Genomic DNA, 16440 nt, shown 5'->3' with positions numbered 1-16440 from the left:
CACTAACCATTAATTTAACTTCTATGAACTTTATAAGTAATCAAACTTCACTTTTTCAAAACTTTATAAGTAACTCAAGCAATAAACAATGAGATGTAAAAAAGCCTAACTTGTTCAAGAAAAAGTGGAAAATGTTGCAGGTCAACTTGACCCGACCGACTCAATTTAAACTCAAACCGGGTTGGAAACCAAATCCGAATTTAAACCCCTCAAACAGGATTTGAACATCAGTTCATTAAACCAAAACTGAATCACATGGGTTAAAATTGGTTTGAAACCATATACTTGGAATCAGTCAAACCCGACCCTTCCCCTCCTCAAAACCGGTTCTAACCAAACCAGTTTGGATAAAAACCCAATTCAACCATCTTTAACCAACTGAAACCGATTTAAGTACAGAACCCAAATCGTGCACCTTTAATTCAACGAGTCCGTTTCGTCACCAGTAAAAAACAAGCAGCAAGAAACTGCAAACGCTCCATTCATACGAAAACCACCACAAAACTACATAACATTCCAATAAAAACATACCAACAAAGATCCTACAAACTACATCCTTCATATCGTTCAGATAAAACATAACAAAACAACCATTTAGTCTTTACTTGTTACTAGCATTTACTAAGCCAAAGCCTTGTCAATTTCATCCACATGAGCACGAAGTTCTTTCCACTGCAACCATAATAAAAATTAACATCATAAACCTAACATTATATTTTTTTTTAAAAAAAAAGCAGTTTTAACAGCCGAAAAATTAACCATTCATTTACCTGATCCATACTCAACGAAATCCCTGAAATTACAACAAAAAAACCATCACCAAACATCTAAATAAAATTTAAAAATATAAAATATAAAACTTAAAAAGATAATAACAATGATGAAAATATAATAAAAGAAGCATTAAGTAACCAGGATAAAATGGTTTAGAATACAGAAACATAAATCAGAAATCAAATAAAGATTTAACAAGTTTGAAGTTTTGGTATAAGCAAACAGAGTATAGATACACAATTTCTGAATCTATACAAAAACTTATTTAAAACCAATCATAAAACAAAACCCAAAACCCTAATAATCAACTAGAATGTAGTTAAAACCACAAATAAACCCTAAATAAAGACAACTGAAACCACAATAACTTCAAAAACCCTAATTGACAAACCAACCAACATAAACCCTAACTCAATTCTATACAAACAACAAACACAAAAAACCCTAATTAAATAAAATAAAAGATACCTTTTTTGCCAGGCATTTGTTTGCCGTCTTTCAAGTAAAACTCACGGATGTCGACATACACCTTTCCTTGCCAGTTGCGAACAGAAACCCTGCGGTTTTTGGAAACCTCGCAGATGAAGATGCTGCCGTCTTCTTCCTCGTTGTCATTCTTCTTTGATGTTTTCTTGGGAGGAGCGTGGTCGGAGATGAAGTCGTCTTCCTTGTCCTTGCCTTTCCCGCGCTTGTACGACATTTTACCTTCTTTGATTTGGTAATGGTATATTGGTAACCTGTGCACCGCACGCTCTATTTGTTTTAAGGTTTTTGGACTTTGGAGGGCCTTTTGAGTTTCGAACCTTTGATAACCGATACCTGAGGCCCAAGTTCGGCCTGGGGTGCGGGAGCTTCGTGTACCAGGTTTGCCCTTAGTACAAATTTTAAGTGTGTAACCGGTGTAATTTTATTTTTTAGGAACCGGAACTAGGTAGGAACTGGTTCTTGGTATAGTCAACAAAAGTCAACAATCAGGTTTAGTATTTGACCAGGTTTGTTGGGTTTAGGTTTCAGGCAGGGTCGGGTCGGGTCTGGGTCAAGTCCAATTATGTGAAGAAACACAAAACCTGGTCCATACCCGCAGGTCAGGTACGACTGGTTTCGGGTCGGGTTCAGAACCGGGTTTTTTGTCCACCTATAGTACATCTGTACAGATGGTTGTTTCGGGTTAATTTAAAAATCTAGTTTCATGATTTTAAATCAGATGGGCGTCGGGATTATAATGGACATGTTGGAACTAGAATTTAATGATTTGAAATATATTGTTAAATTTTAGTATCAAGAGGTTAAAGATCGGCTATAATTCTATATATGTGCTGATGAGATTAAGGTTTGCAATTCCTGCATGTTATTTGATTTTTTTGGCTAATTGAAGAATTTTATTGATATTATGTAAAACTTGTTGGTTTTAAGTTGCTTTAGAAGATTCCACATTCATCCCAATAATAACATTTTTATCGTTTAATTTGGGTTTAAACAATGAAAACAATATTGCATATTATAAAACTCTTACGAGTTGATTGATATTCTATAAGGGAAAGTGAGCGTTTTAAACATACTTGAATTGACTTCAAAATTGAAAAGATTCAAATGATTGCTAATCAATTATGTGATGATTTTAATTCTATAACAAAAAATGCTTTACACGCTTACTTTAATTGTCAAAGATTCATGCCATAATGTTTTGTAAACTAGACTAATTAAGCAAAGTATAGCGAGGAGAGAGATTACTATATCATTATCAATAATTTCATACGAATGAAATACAATAATACAATGATATATGCTCAAATTAGATCAAGATAAACAGAATGATAACTAAAGAGTAACCATAGAATTATATGGACCGAGACCATATTGCATATTCAATACATAATCAAGAAATAAAATAAGGGAAATCACCAAAATTAATAGCACACTTGACCAAATAAATTTCAAAAATAGCACTTTTCTAAACTATCAAAAAAAAAAAACTTTCTTCTCATACATCAACCCTGGGCCATCTTTCAAAATAAATTTCTTTCTTCTACGCCATATGGCGCATCACACCTCATGTTGCATCGTTTTCTCCTTCTCCGCGGCTTTCTTTTGTGTTATTATAAAGAAAAAAACCACTAACCTATCAAATCACTAGTTACTCAACTAAACTAAACTATTACATGCATGAAACTGAGTCAAGCAACTAACACACACCATTGCAAGTTGGAGTGAATTGTGAGATAACGGCTGTCACTCCACCTTCGCCCGACACACTCACACCAAATTCCTTTGGACCCTCTATCATCATTCCTCTCTCTCCTTTTCCTTTTCTTATTTTAAAATAATATTATAACTTTCATATCACCTAATTCATACATACTATCTTCTTGTCTAAAACCTCATTTATAATTATAATGCTATTTGAAACCAAACGTCATATCCATATTTTATCTTATACATTTTTCGTAAACATATATGTTGGGGGTAATAAGTAAAGTATAATCAAAATATTTAAGTTACTATATAAATATATCTATAAAAAGTTCACACATCAAGCAAGTGCGTAAAAGCTTTGCACTCATTGATGTATGATGTATCCGTCATGTACGTTAAGATTACACATAAAGGACTCCACGTTTATTTATGTTAAACTTAAAAAATCAACATTTTAATTACACCTTAGAAATATGTAAGTCTTTGAAAATCTTTGGGAGTCTGACCATGAGGTTTGGACGTTTGGTCATGTATTGGCACTTGGCAGAGTAGCTTTCTAAGTTTTCAAAAATTCAGTGATAATCCTAGTATAACAGATGCTATCACACCCTTAGGGGGTCTTCCTCCACTAGCCGTTTTAGTTTTATCTTCGGTAAACTCGAAGTATGACAATTTAGAAAACGTGATGAATAAAGTTGTTTAGCGTATTATTAATGGGAATTATATTTTTACATGCATATATTAAACCACACATTTATCACCACTTCCATACTACTAATAATTATACACCTCATCCAATCCAATATTACAAACCTTATAATAATAGAAAGCTAGAAAGGTATATCAACTTGTTTACATCACTCGATCACCAACTTGAAACCGATTAGTTAAGTTTGCGGCAATTTTGACGAACTTGTCCGGTCTCTTTAACATCAAGCAGCCCCATCTTCACCATGGCTCGTTGGAAATCAAGAAAGAACATGGCTTGGTTCATCGCGTACATGTTGACAATGTTTCTAGTCTTGGGATCAGACATCAAGGTTTGGTCGGAAAACAGGACCCCAGACTGCCTTTGAAGCGCCCAATAGTAAGAATTATCGAAAGTGTTTCTTGTTGCATCAAATGGTTGTTCTGCATTATCTCCTGAGGCACATGTCTTTGTGAGCGTTTTCGTGAACTGGGTGTCCAGGCTTGGATCCACATCATGTGTTGAATCGAAGTTTTTTAGACGGTTCTTGAATGATGAGCATCGAGCCACTCCTAGTGTATGTCCACCTACAATCATGATCATTATTAATTAGTTCAATATTTAGCACGAGGTGAGAATCTCAAATATTAAATCTTTAGAATCCGTAGGTGGTTTAGGGTTCAACTAAGTACTTTTAAAGCGGTTTCATTTGAAGTTCTTATAATTATAGAAGGTTCATGTTGTCACAATTTTTCTTGAAGTTTTCTGGTGTGTCAAGCGAACTCCATAGAGTTTTCCGTTCACAAACTCTATATAAATAATTTTCCATATAAAACGCTAATCTTAAACCACCTACTAATTCAAAATTTTAATGAAATTTAAATCGTTGTTTATTTTTATACAAAAGTTTATTACCAGAAAGGGCAACCAGATCTTGAACAGTGAAACCCTTTTGGCCAAACATTTTAATCAATTCACTGGTGTTGAAGAATGGTGAAGGCAGGTTTCTTGTATCTTCTATTTTGGATCTTGTTCCATCTTTTCTTCCTTTTTGTATATCATAAACCGGACCACCAGCCTAGTACACCATTAACATATAGTGTCACAATTACATAAATTTAAATTATTTATCCATAAATAAGATATCTATATGTATGTATAAGTGTATCCTTACAAAGATAACGGCTTCACGAGAAGCCATTGCTACAATATCGGCACAAGATACTACACCCGGGCACTGGTTTTCAAGTTTTTCTTTGGCATCGTCGATGACTTCATAGCCCCTCAAGCTCAAATTCGCAGGAGAGTCTTTCTCAGCTGTGCTGTCGTCAGTAGAATCAAGTAAAATGGATGCATCACAACCCTGCATGTAATTAAAACATGCCTTCGTAAAGATTAAATGATAATAAAGCATCCAGGTCAGGGTCAGAGTCCTCTGACCCTGATCTGTCCACAAGAATTCGTTGAATTTTTATTTATAAAATCTCGCATTTTTCTAGCTAGCAAAAAATTCATTTGGACCTCTAGCTAGTTGTAACCAATAGAAAAAATAGTCTTATGATGACGCCAATATAGAAAGTAGAGTTAAGTGAGTACGTACCTGAATGAAGCAATCATGAAAGTGCATCCTGATAAGACCCGCAGCTAGTGTTGGATCGGCTCTCAAAGCTGAGTTCACTGAGTTCCTGACAATGAACTCGGCCATAGGGCAATTCATGATGTAGTAGTGCATGCTGAGAGCGTTACAATGTCTTAGCATGATCATGAGCATTACCACTAGTGACATCATCATCTTCATTGCATCAAATCTCATGATGCTGGATTGGTGTAATATTTTTTTTGTTGATAAAAGTTGAAATTAAAATTGGACTATATAAATATGTATAATGATTGATTGGTGCAAGAAGCGTAAGAATGAAGAGAGACTATAGAAGCAAGCTGGATATGATATGATGTTTTGAGTTGTGATGAAGAAGCAATATTGCTCTACCATATGCCCATATTTATACCAACAAGAATGTCACATCATCAATAATATTTCAACTTATATTAATTTATACAAACAAGAATATCACATAATCAATTATATTTTAACTTTATTATTATTATTATTATTGTTATTATTATTTGTAACAATTGGTCTTGAGAAATTCATTGTGTATTTCACTAACGCATTTTTGACATAACGTTATGAATGAAAGAATAGCTACACAATTAAACGTGCTCGAGAGAGAGTAATCTAATCTATGGATGCGCATGCGCTAATGGGAAGCTATAATCGGGCAATAAAAAAAAGGTGTGACTAGTGACCCGAATAGACAACATTGGTTGGTAGGTAAAGTCGGATGTTAATTACCACTTACCATATTGATCACATTAATCGGGTATTTTAAGTTGCAATTCAAATAAAATCATCTTCTTATTTAAAAGAGAACGAATTATAGTAGACATTTATTTTTGTTTTCTTAGTGCTAATTATGTTCGATTTTTAATTTTTTTCATGAAGTCGTGGTTGCTCAGCTTGGAATAGAAAGTGATGTGTTATGTCTTCTTCCTTCTTTACCTATACTTTTTATTTGAATAATCAAATCATTAAAATTTATTAAAAAAAAAACAAATATTTGTATTAGTGTGTTAACTAACCATTTAACGGCGACGATAATAAAGACCCGTTCCCAAAAGATCCGGAAATTAAAAACCGGCATCATCAGTAGGCGAAGAAAATATAGGGAAAAAGCGTCCAAGGAAGACCATAAACGAGCCAAAGATAACTGTGCATCAATGTAAATGGAGAAAAACAATCCTAAATTATCAATGACGTAATTTCGTGGTGTGTTAAAAGATTTGGTTGTCAAATAATGCTATTTTATGGAACTAATTACATGATTAATATTGAGGAAATTGCATGTTTGTTAGACACGTACCACATGCCACTTATTTATTCTAAATTATTATAATATTAATTACCATCTCTATTCCATGCATTTCTTTATTAAATTGTCTTCCTGACAAAGATTACTAGTAGCAATGAAATATAAGTGGGTAATTATCGGTTAATTTATGGACAAATTGTGCATAGCTCATCTATTGAAAGTACTCTCCAATTACTATTTCAAAGATAGAGATATTTAAAATATTATTGAAAATAGCAAATAAACATAGTGAAATCAACTCAAGGTATGTGTTATGGATCACTTTTGGATGTGCCACCGTGACAAGGTGTTTTTCGTTTGTGTATGTGGGTTATCGTTTCTGCATCAACGCTTTATTCCTAATAAATCTTATCATGAAAAGAGTGGTATTCTAAATAAAGTATTTTTGTTTAGTAAACTAGAGATTATCATTTTTTACCGAGTATCAAAATCGTACGGATATGTATGGTACTATACCAAACCGATAACGACTTATCAACGTCGGCATAGGTATCGGTATTCACTATTATGGTTTCCAGTTTCGTTAAGTTTCAGTGGATATTTTCACTATCTGACGTCGATTTAATGAATTTCAATGGAGTTTTTTTTCACAATGATGAGTTTCCTACTTAATAGTGTTCCTGAGTGAGTTAGACATGAAACGTCAAAATCTGTGTGGACAATTGACATCTCGTCTCAGATTAAACAAACTTAAGAAACGTTTTATACTTGATTTATTTGTTTGTTTATTTTTATTTATTTATTAAGGAACATAGGAAAATGATGTGGTAGTCACACGGATTTAAATATTTTTGTGGTGGTGCCATCTTTTTTTGTTGGTTGGTTCCACTAGTTCTACCACTTACACTATTGCTTTATATCCTGGTATATACATTGTGTTTTGACTCCTTATTGTAAATTATTATTATTTGTTTCCAATAATAAACGAGTGAATATCATTCACACACTTAAAATTGTTTCTTTGTTCAAGCAGACATACAAATCTCTAACACCACCACTATATGTATTTGGTATACTTTTATATTTTCTGGATCGCATCACTAGAAAAATTCCAAAACTTTTATCCTTTCTAGTTTAATTTTATGCCAATATGTTATATACTAAACGGTATGGCCGGCTCTAGGGGAGCAAACTAAAGCGAAGCCTTTAGGCCCCCACTTGGACATGGTCTTCAGTTTACACCCAAGTTACATCAAAAACATATTAAATGATGAAAATGACCCTTAACTTATTTGAAAAGATAACATATGTGGTTAGTTGTTTTGCTCTGTAACAGTAAAATTTGAAAAAGACCAACAGTTCTCGTTTCGTTTTAGACCCAAAAGGGTTGGGCCAGCCCTGTCAAGTGTCAACCAAAATTACCTACCATAAAAAAAATTTTAAAAGTGGTACATGGCTAACATGAAATCTGTTAGATGCTCATTTTTTCAACAATTCAATCGGTCGATAATTGGTCTCGACCATAGAATATGTAGATTTCTCTTAAAATGTTATTATTCATCTTTAGTATGGTTGTAAGTTAATGTTCTGAAGGCAGGATGATTGCACGGACACAGAAGTTGCTTAACAATTACACTAGGCACCTACATCGTATTGAACACTGAATACACAAAGGTTTAAGGTCCAACAATTTTGTTTACATACCCACAAAACTTGTATTCTGACCAAATATTATCACGATTTATCTACATGAGATGTAATTATCTTGCTAAGAGAATATGAACAATGCTTTATACTGATGCATATATATATATCAAGAACTGGGTTCATTGTGTAGCATGGTTTTCTTGACCTTGGTCTCTGAACATAGAAAGAAACGAGTTTAGACCCTCGGAAGACGCGCCTCCCAAGATCCATAACAATGTGGAACTGAACGAATTCATCGCGCCCCCACCTTCATTGTCTGATACCCGATTCAGGTTCATGTTGTCATTCTCGGGTTGTGGTTGTGTTAACCCGTGATAGGTTGTATTGTTTATGGTGTTCCTCAAGGGGTTTAATCTGGTGATATGTAGAGTTGAAGCGAGAATGGTTGATGAGGTTATATGATAGTCTGGTTGTTGCTGAAATTGTGATCGTCTGTTTTGCATGAATCTTTGCAAAGCAGGAACCTGAGTAACAAATATTAAATTCAAGGAAATATATATTCAAATAGCAAAGATTTTGTCTCTTACAATCACTACTCATTTGTTAAAACTTAATTAATGATGCATAGCTTACAAGGATTTTAATGGAATGATTTTTAATGTTACACTATAGCCTTTCAAAAAATTACAACATGACCCCTCCACTTTATTAAACTAACCATTTGAACCCTAGACCTTTTCAAATGTTTTTGTTTAATATTATTTTGGCCAATAACAATTGACAAGTGTTCTACTCATAATTTTTTCTTTTCTTTTTTGTTTATAACTTTTAGAATATGATTTTTATAAAATTCCGAATATACCGTTGTGTGTGCCTAATTTTATCCATGTTTCAATGTAAGTTTCGTTTAAAACAGAGTTCCGCATGATATCGTACAAGTCATCTAAACACCTATCTACACGTCGTTTAAGTTGCACACATATATGACATCAATTATTTCGCAGTTTTTCACGTGCGTGGGTTTTATACTAGTTGCATCTATAAATTAACTACAGTATAATGTTCTGACCTCAAATCGGTTCCAGAAGTAGAGGATGAGATGTAGCATAAATGCAGCTGTGGTTGAGAGTGCCAAATAAGAAAAACCTGAAAATTTCATTGTACAATGATGCTACAAATAATATAACTGCCCATATTAACAATTGAGGAGTATAAGCGAGAGTAACAAACCATGTGTGTATGAGAAGAAATAAATATGAAACACCAGAAAGTACAGCAAAAAGAAGCGAGGAAAGAACTTCATTGATATTGGTGTACGCACGCTGAAACCAAATACAAATCAAGGATTATGATACGAGATTGTGTGTGTGTGTGTGTGTGTGTGAGAGAGAGAGAGAGAGAGAGAGAGAGAGAGAGAACCTGATAAGAGTGAAGAGTTCACAAATCCAGACAAGTATTAGCACCATGAAAGCTAAAAGTTGGTCGTCATAAAACTCAAAAAGAAAAAACAGGATACCTATCATTATCTGCAAATACAAAATGGAATTATCATTATATATATATAGTATGAAATAACTTCAAAATGAAAGTATAAGTAATAAGATAGTATTCACTTACTGGTACAAACACAAGAGACTCAATTACATGGACAAAAATCAACTGAAAAGTGGGGAGACGATGTCGTGCATGGTGTTGAAGCTGCACTATAAATAGTGAAAAAGAAAAACGTGTTACATTAACAGGTGTTAGATATTAAGTAGTATTGAGAATCCCAATGGGCCTAGGGTTTATATTCTTTTGTTGCTTATGATAGAAGATAAAAGAAGTACAAAACAAACCTGTGAACTTGAGCATGCGAGTTTGTGTTTCCCTGAGTGTAAATGAAACTGACATTGTTGTGGTGAAGAAAACAAAGAGAGACATCATGAGAACACCGCACTTCGTAGCAAAATAGTCTGTAAATTATAGATCCAAATTGTCAATGACTTCAACCATCAGTTTAGAGAATATTAACGGAAGCAATTAAATGGAAAAATAGCAAACCTCCAAAGTTCGCTGACCGTTCTGGTTTCTCATGTGCATATGTAAGGTTGTAGAATTCATTTGTCTGGTAATTAAATAGGTAGCCTGTATCAAATAAAGAACAATGATCACACCTAATAAATGTAACATAAGACATCAACTTATACCAAGAACATTGTTTGATACTTATACCTTGACCTGGAGAATTCAGCAAACTGTTCATCAGGATAGTATCATATCCTACAAGCCTATTGATCAGAAGCTGCTGCCACCTGTTCCCGAAGCAGGAGTCACGCGCAGAAATGCTGATGTTGACAGTTTGGATGTTATGTCGAGATTTAGCTCTTTCAGGCAGCAGAAAATAACCCTACAAAAAAGAAAAAAAAACTTTAAATATATTATATTGAAAGACAAAATCATCCTGTTTCTTTAATAGAACATTATATTGAAAGGAGTATATTGCACAAATGTTCCTTGTGGTTAGACCATTTTGCAAGTTTGGTCCTCAGATTTTAAAAATTGCAAACTTAGTCCAAACATTAAACATTTGTGAGAGGGTTGCACGTTTAATCCCCACCTTTAATCCCCGTTAGTTATTATTGGAAAAAGTGATGTTATGTGCCATTCATGTGAGGGTAATTGTGTCTCTTCAAATTTGAAACCATAAATAATTACCCTCACATGAATGACACATGACATCATTTTCCATTAAAACGGTGGGGACCAGACGTGCAACCCTCTCACAAATTTTTGTACTAAATTCACAATTTTTAAAATCTTGGGACCCGTTGCAAAATAGTCAAACTACAAGGACCATTTGTGCAATTGTCTCTTGAATATATTATATTGAAAGATAAAACGATCCCTCTTTTGCATAGAACTTTATATTGAAAGGTATATAGTATTGGATATATGAATGAGAACAAGAAACTAAAGTACATATCAACAAGGTCTTTATTACCTTTTCCATTGTATATAGATAAGTTGGTTCAAATGTGTTGCTTCTTGTTTCAAGCCACTGCACTAAATCCTCAAGAAGAAGAAAAAAATTCAAATGAGAAAAAAAGGGTTTTTATACCGAGGGCCTATCTACCCTATCATAAAATCACTATAATAACATTTAGGCTTGTAAACAAACCGAACGGGCACAAACATTGCATGTTCTTGTTCATTCATTTAGCTTTAACAGAACAAATGAACAAACACGGACAGCTAAATGAACGAGTTTTTCCGTGTTTGTTTGTAAAGAAAATGAACGTGATCAAGTTAATTTATGTTCATTTGTTAACAATATAAACGAATGGATCACAAACAAAACTGAACATAGATGAACAAACATAACTAAGCTAAAACCAACTAAAAGTAAATGTGTTGGGCCTAAAAGTTATTAAACTAGAATGGGCCTAATAATTATAAACGAATATATTAATATACGAACTTAACCAAATGAAAAAATAACGAGCATGATAGAATGCAAACGAACGAACTCAAAACACATGTAAAATAACGAACATGAATGAATGTAAACAAACAGACATTAGGACATAAACAAATTTAAATGAACAAATGTTGATGAACACTCACAAACAAAAATGAACGAACAAGACGTATGTTCATGTTCGTTCTTTTATTAAATAAATGAACTTCCTGCCAAACAGGTCACTCAGTTCGTCTACAGGCCTAATTACATTGTAGAGCCAGAACTTACCCGCCAAAGAATTAAGCTTGTCAAGGTGAAGTACATGAAGACATTTATTGATATCAATGTTTAAATGGATACCTGCAATGTCCTGCATTTCAAGTTTAAACAAAGTAAAGACACTCAGGTTTCAAGGCAGAGAATTCCATAACAAAATAGAAAGAAGATCAACTAAAAAAGATTTAAATTTTGGAATGGACTGTGCCACATGCATGATTTGTCAAGAACTTGATTTCATATCAAATTGTGGTATCCGGGCTTACGATTCAGCCCTGTTAAGATTTCTTCACAGACCAGTTTATTGCTGCTAGTTGTTTACCCATAGTAGTCAAAGACAAACAGCACATTCAAGATGCAAAGAGCTCGGAAAAGGAGTTGAAAGAAAAAAGATTAATGCCATTCTATTATTTGAATTGGGGATTTGGTCTTGGGCCATGATAGTAGTCGAGAATACAAAAGTAAGAAATAGAATAGTGACTTTAGGGTTTAAAAAATTGTTTGGTGTGGTATGTTACTCTATGTTATTGGGATTTACACAAGAACATAGTGATTTTAGTTCACGGGGCGTGGAATGCACACTTGTATAAGCTAATCAAGTCCTGGACCCAACTAATTGCACTCCTCACTGGGTTCAGTGGTGGTGACGCAAATCTTAAAACCGAACGGTGCATATCAAAGCAACCGTTGGTCGAAATACTACTTTTGGAAAGTATACTATGATCTAGGACCTTTTTTGCAGCATTTTATTCAAGTGATCACTGATTATTAGCAACCATGAAACTATTTTACCACAAACAAATATTGAAGTCCAATCAAATGTCATCTTGTTAAAGCTTAAAACAGCGCCTGGATTTATGAAGGTTTTTCCTTAGAACCTGAGTATGTTCAAACCACATAGGATCATTGATGAAAATAAGGCCCTCAATGTAGTTATGATAAAGTTTCTTGTTGGTCATGAGAATATGAAGCACGAGAGATGGGTTAGAGTAAGGGAAAAATCAAGACCTCACAAAGAACACCAGTGAAAAAAGGTTTGCTCTTCATGCTTATATGCAAAATATTTGCATTCAAATGAGCAACTTAAAACATAGAACTAAGAAGGTTATGGACTGCATAACAGAGTTAAAACAGCACAAATTAAGGGTTATTGAAAGACCCACCATTATGAGATGTGAAATGTGAAGTGCTTCATTTATTATTATTACTCTGTTTTGTGAGATCTAAACAGCAGATTCTTTGTTCTTAATCTAAGTCTGTGTTCTTGTCCTTGTTCTAGGTCATACTTCCTATATCTTAAAGTTCATAATATCATGCGCTCTAATTTATATTGTTTATAATGCTAGACGTTGTAATAATAACCTACATTGGACTTCATGAATTCTTATTGAACCACCTTACCTTAACATATCTCCATTGGTACTCATTTGCTGCCTAATTTACATTGAGTGCACCATCTTATATTGATTTTCAAGATCTACTAATACTAATAGTTAAATAACAATCCCCCATATTGATTTGCAAATACTGTCTAGCATCTATCATTTTCTGAGGTATATATCACAGTAGTTTAAGCATTTGCGAAACTTAGTCCCGTGTCTATTGGCTAAATGAGTGATTTGTTTGTAACATGGCTACATACACAATTATAACATATACAACTATACAAGACAATGATCATTTTAGAGCATATTACAGATATTATCCTTTATGTATATACCCAATTCCAGGTTGTCTCCTTAATTCTTAATTACTTATTTATCGCACTATCATCCTTAAACTAAAGGGTTTGTAACTTTTTCAGTTTAATTCTCGTTAAATGTCCAATATGCCCTTACCTATTATACCATTTCAATTATAAATAAAAATAAAATCAATAACACAAAAGAATTGGGAAAGTTTTACTCACCCATACACTTGACAAAAATCTAGTTGAATGTCTCCAAAGAAACGAGAATCGTCCGTGCCACTTGCGCAATATTGCAGCTTTTAGTGATTCTTTTGCTGACCTGGCATGTGACTCATCTTTCTTGTTTTTTGTGCAATACGCGTCTTCAACATTATCACTGCTAGGAGTACAAATCTCATGTTGTGATTCAACAACTTCATTATTGAACCTCCACAAGTTTAGAAGACCTGATTTCCCAATCCTACCACTTGAACTAATCAACCAATTTGACCAAAACTGTGCATCAACTTTCTCATCATTAGCTTCAATTTCTTTTTCAATATTATTATTCTTTGCATCATATGAAGGAGCTTCACTTTGTGACCACAAGCCAGCACTAGTAATCTGAACAAATGGAGTAAATATATATATATATAAAGGATATGAGTTATGTATTGTTTTCTCATGTAGAAACTTAATATATCATTATAGTGCTAAAGTAACAGACAACATAGACCATACGTAATAGTATTGAGATAGAAATAACAAACCTTAATTTGGATAAGCTGGGCTTCAGTAGTTGCAACTCCAGTAAGTTCACTAGAACAGCCAGGCTACAAATCATGAAATCCAGTTAGAATAAAATATATAAATAAATAAAAAAACCTTCAGAAAGTGTACCAAACGAAAAGCCAATAAACGCTATTATATTGATTCTATGTCATCATGGTTCAAATATACACTTTATGGTGGGCGTTCTGCCTATAACAACTAACTTTCTAGAAATATTTATAGCTTCTAAAGAGACGTGACTATTAAAAATACATCTATTTATTGTTCATCTTGATCATCCATAAACCTAAAAGAGGCATACATCATAACAGACTAGCTACGACATAGTAGCAAATAACTGAATAACTGATAATATACGTTTATCATAAATTCCATCTGACAAATGAATATTTCTTTTTAGTCACTTAGCAATGATAAACATGTTGATTTACCACGAACGATATTCATAAACACATACAGATACTACAAAATGAATACATGCTTTGATGAGCAATGACAAGATAGAGGATGAAAAAAACGAAGCGTGTTGATGAATATACACCTCTTCGACTCTTCTACTCACGGACATAATATCTCTGCAGTCAGTCTGCGCAGGATACATACAAACATGTACATATATGTTGAGGAAGGTTCACTTCCTGCTTTCTATTAGATCTCACAATATAGATTCGATTAGAAAATACATCCAGAGGTTTGTTCACATGGCTAATTATAACCTAAAACTGACTACTGATGCAGTCTATCATATCAACCCAAAATTTGTCATCAATTGAACAAAGTAACAGTTAATAATAATATGAGAAAGCAGAAAGTAATGATTGGAGGTAGATGAGTTAAAAATGAATACCTGTTGGACGTAATTGGCGTGCATAACAACGAGGATACAGAAGAGAGTGATGGCAATGAGGAGATAGATGTACTCGAGAGAAGCTCGTATTCGTGGTGTCAGGACATGTGAGAATCGTTCCTGAACCCTAATAAAAGTCTGCTCAGGATCCATCCGATTGATTGTTGAAATCTAAACCACCCTCATGAGAACACAAAACTCGATCACGCCAATTTGAACAACGAAATGAAAAGAATAGAATAGGACGGGTGATGATGTGTAGAGATGGTGATGGAAATAAATAAATAAATATGCTTCTTTTTAATTGTTTGTGCCTTCAAGATAGACACAACATTGAATTCAGCGGTTTTTTTCTTTTTTCACTTTAAATATGTTATGATGATAAATATCATGTATTATGTCCGGTTTCATGACATTATTTGGTGCCCATACCTCATCACTCATGAGTCATGACTCAACGGGTTTGGTATTATATATACATACACGTAGGCATCGAGTATATGTGTTTAATGTATGTGGTTGGGAAAAAAATGAGAATTAATTGTGCTATAAAGGGCACGAAAATATAAGCTTTTCTCATATTATTATGATAAGCAATCAGACTAAAAAGATGAGTCACTAGTCTGTCGAGGAACGGAACTTGTGAACATATTCCAATGCGATAAAAGATGAGTTACAGAGGAATTTTCGAAATAAGTTTGAAGAGCCGATTTCTTGTGGTGTAACTTTTTTTATACTTAAAGGTCCGAGATTAAAAGGTTGTAAATTTGGCTTATATGATATTCCTAAGGTGTGGGGAATTTGCATATTGTTTAAAAACATTTTATATAAATAATTAATACCATTTATTCATCTTAGAGAAGACTTGAAACCAAAATAAAACAACCATAGGCTATTTAGATGGCTACGTGTTACGATACAAAATGGTAATCGAGCTAATGAATTGTAGAAGAACACAGGAAAAGAAAGAGATGATCTCTCAAATCAATAGCTAGTTCTTAACGTATCATCTTATCGTTTAAGTACACTCAATACAAATGACTAATTACACTTACAACCCTCGCATTATGATATTATTACTATTGACTCCCTCTACTATTTACTACCTAACACTACGACCCTTGAAGAGAAATAATTGTCCTTTGATGAAGGGTAGAAGCTCCTGTAGAATGTATCTGCACTAATCATTGAACACAAATGAAGGTTTCAAGATCAACACTACGAAGAACAATGCTTCTT

At 33.6% G+C, this 16440-nt stretch overlaps 3 protein-coding genes across 3 annotated transcripts; all 3 read right to left on the bottom strand.

Annotated features, from left to right (window-relative positions):
- Window positions 1–10: 10 nt before the first annotated feature.
- Window positions 11–1499, bottom strand: LOC143613922 (RNA polymerase II transcriptional coactivator KIWI-like). Its single transcript, XM_077087508.1, has 3 exons — window positions 1243–1499; window positions 771–793; window positions 11–672 (listed from the first exon to the last, which is right to left on the bottom strand). The coding sequence occupies exons 1-3, from the start codon at window positions 1472–1474 to the stop codon at window positions 622–624; spliced, it is 306 nt and encodes a 101-aa protein (XP_076943623.1). The 5' UTR covers window positions 1475–1499; the 3' UTR covers window positions 11–621.
- A 2197-nt stretch (window positions 1500–3696) lies between these two features.
- On the bottom strand, window positions 3697–5577 carry LOC143613909 (peroxidase 47-like). The gene is made up of 4 exons (XM_077087497.1): window positions 5256–5577; window positions 4830–5018; window positions 4571–4733; window positions 3697–4242 (listed from the first exon to the last, which is right to left on the bottom strand). The coding sequence occupies exons 1-4, from the start codon at window positions 5466–5468 to the stop codon at window positions 3851–3853; spliced, it is 957 nt and encodes a 318-aa protein (XP_076943612.1). The 5' UTR covers window positions 5469–5577; the 3' UTR covers window positions 3697–3850.
- Window positions 5578–8142: 2565 nt separating this feature from the next.
- LOC143613915 (membralin-like protein At1g60995) lies at window positions 8143–15484 on the bottom strand. The gene is made up of 13 exons (XM_077087503.1): window positions 15202–15484; window positions 14333–14395; window positions 13803–14186; window positions 11906–11987; window positions 11159–11220; window positions 10390–10564; window positions 10219–10302; window positions 10014–10130; window positions 9793–9878; window positions 9595–9701; window positions 9406–9497; window positions 9245–9321; window positions 8143–8699 (listed from the first exon to the last, which is right to left on the bottom strand). The coding sequence occupies exons 1-13, from the start codon at window positions 15352–15354 to the stop codon at window positions 8355–8357; spliced, it is 1827 nt and encodes a 608-aa protein (XP_076943618.1). The 5' UTR covers window positions 15355–15484; the 3' UTR covers window positions 8143–8354.
- Between the last annotated feature and the right edge of the window lie 956 nt (window positions 15485–16440).

This window comes from Bidens hawaiensis, unplaced genomic scaffold (assembly GCF_021521415.1).
Source record: "Bidens hawaiensis isolate Kalapana, Puna unplaced genomic scaffold, B.hawaiensis_p1.1 tig00038543_1, whole genome shotgun sequence".
Classification (NCBI taxonomy): Eukaryota; Viridiplantae; Streptophyta; class Magnoliopsida; order Asterales; family Asteraceae; genus Bidens; species Bidens hawaiensis.
This window is presented reverse-complemented; position numbering and strand designations above follow the sequence as displayed.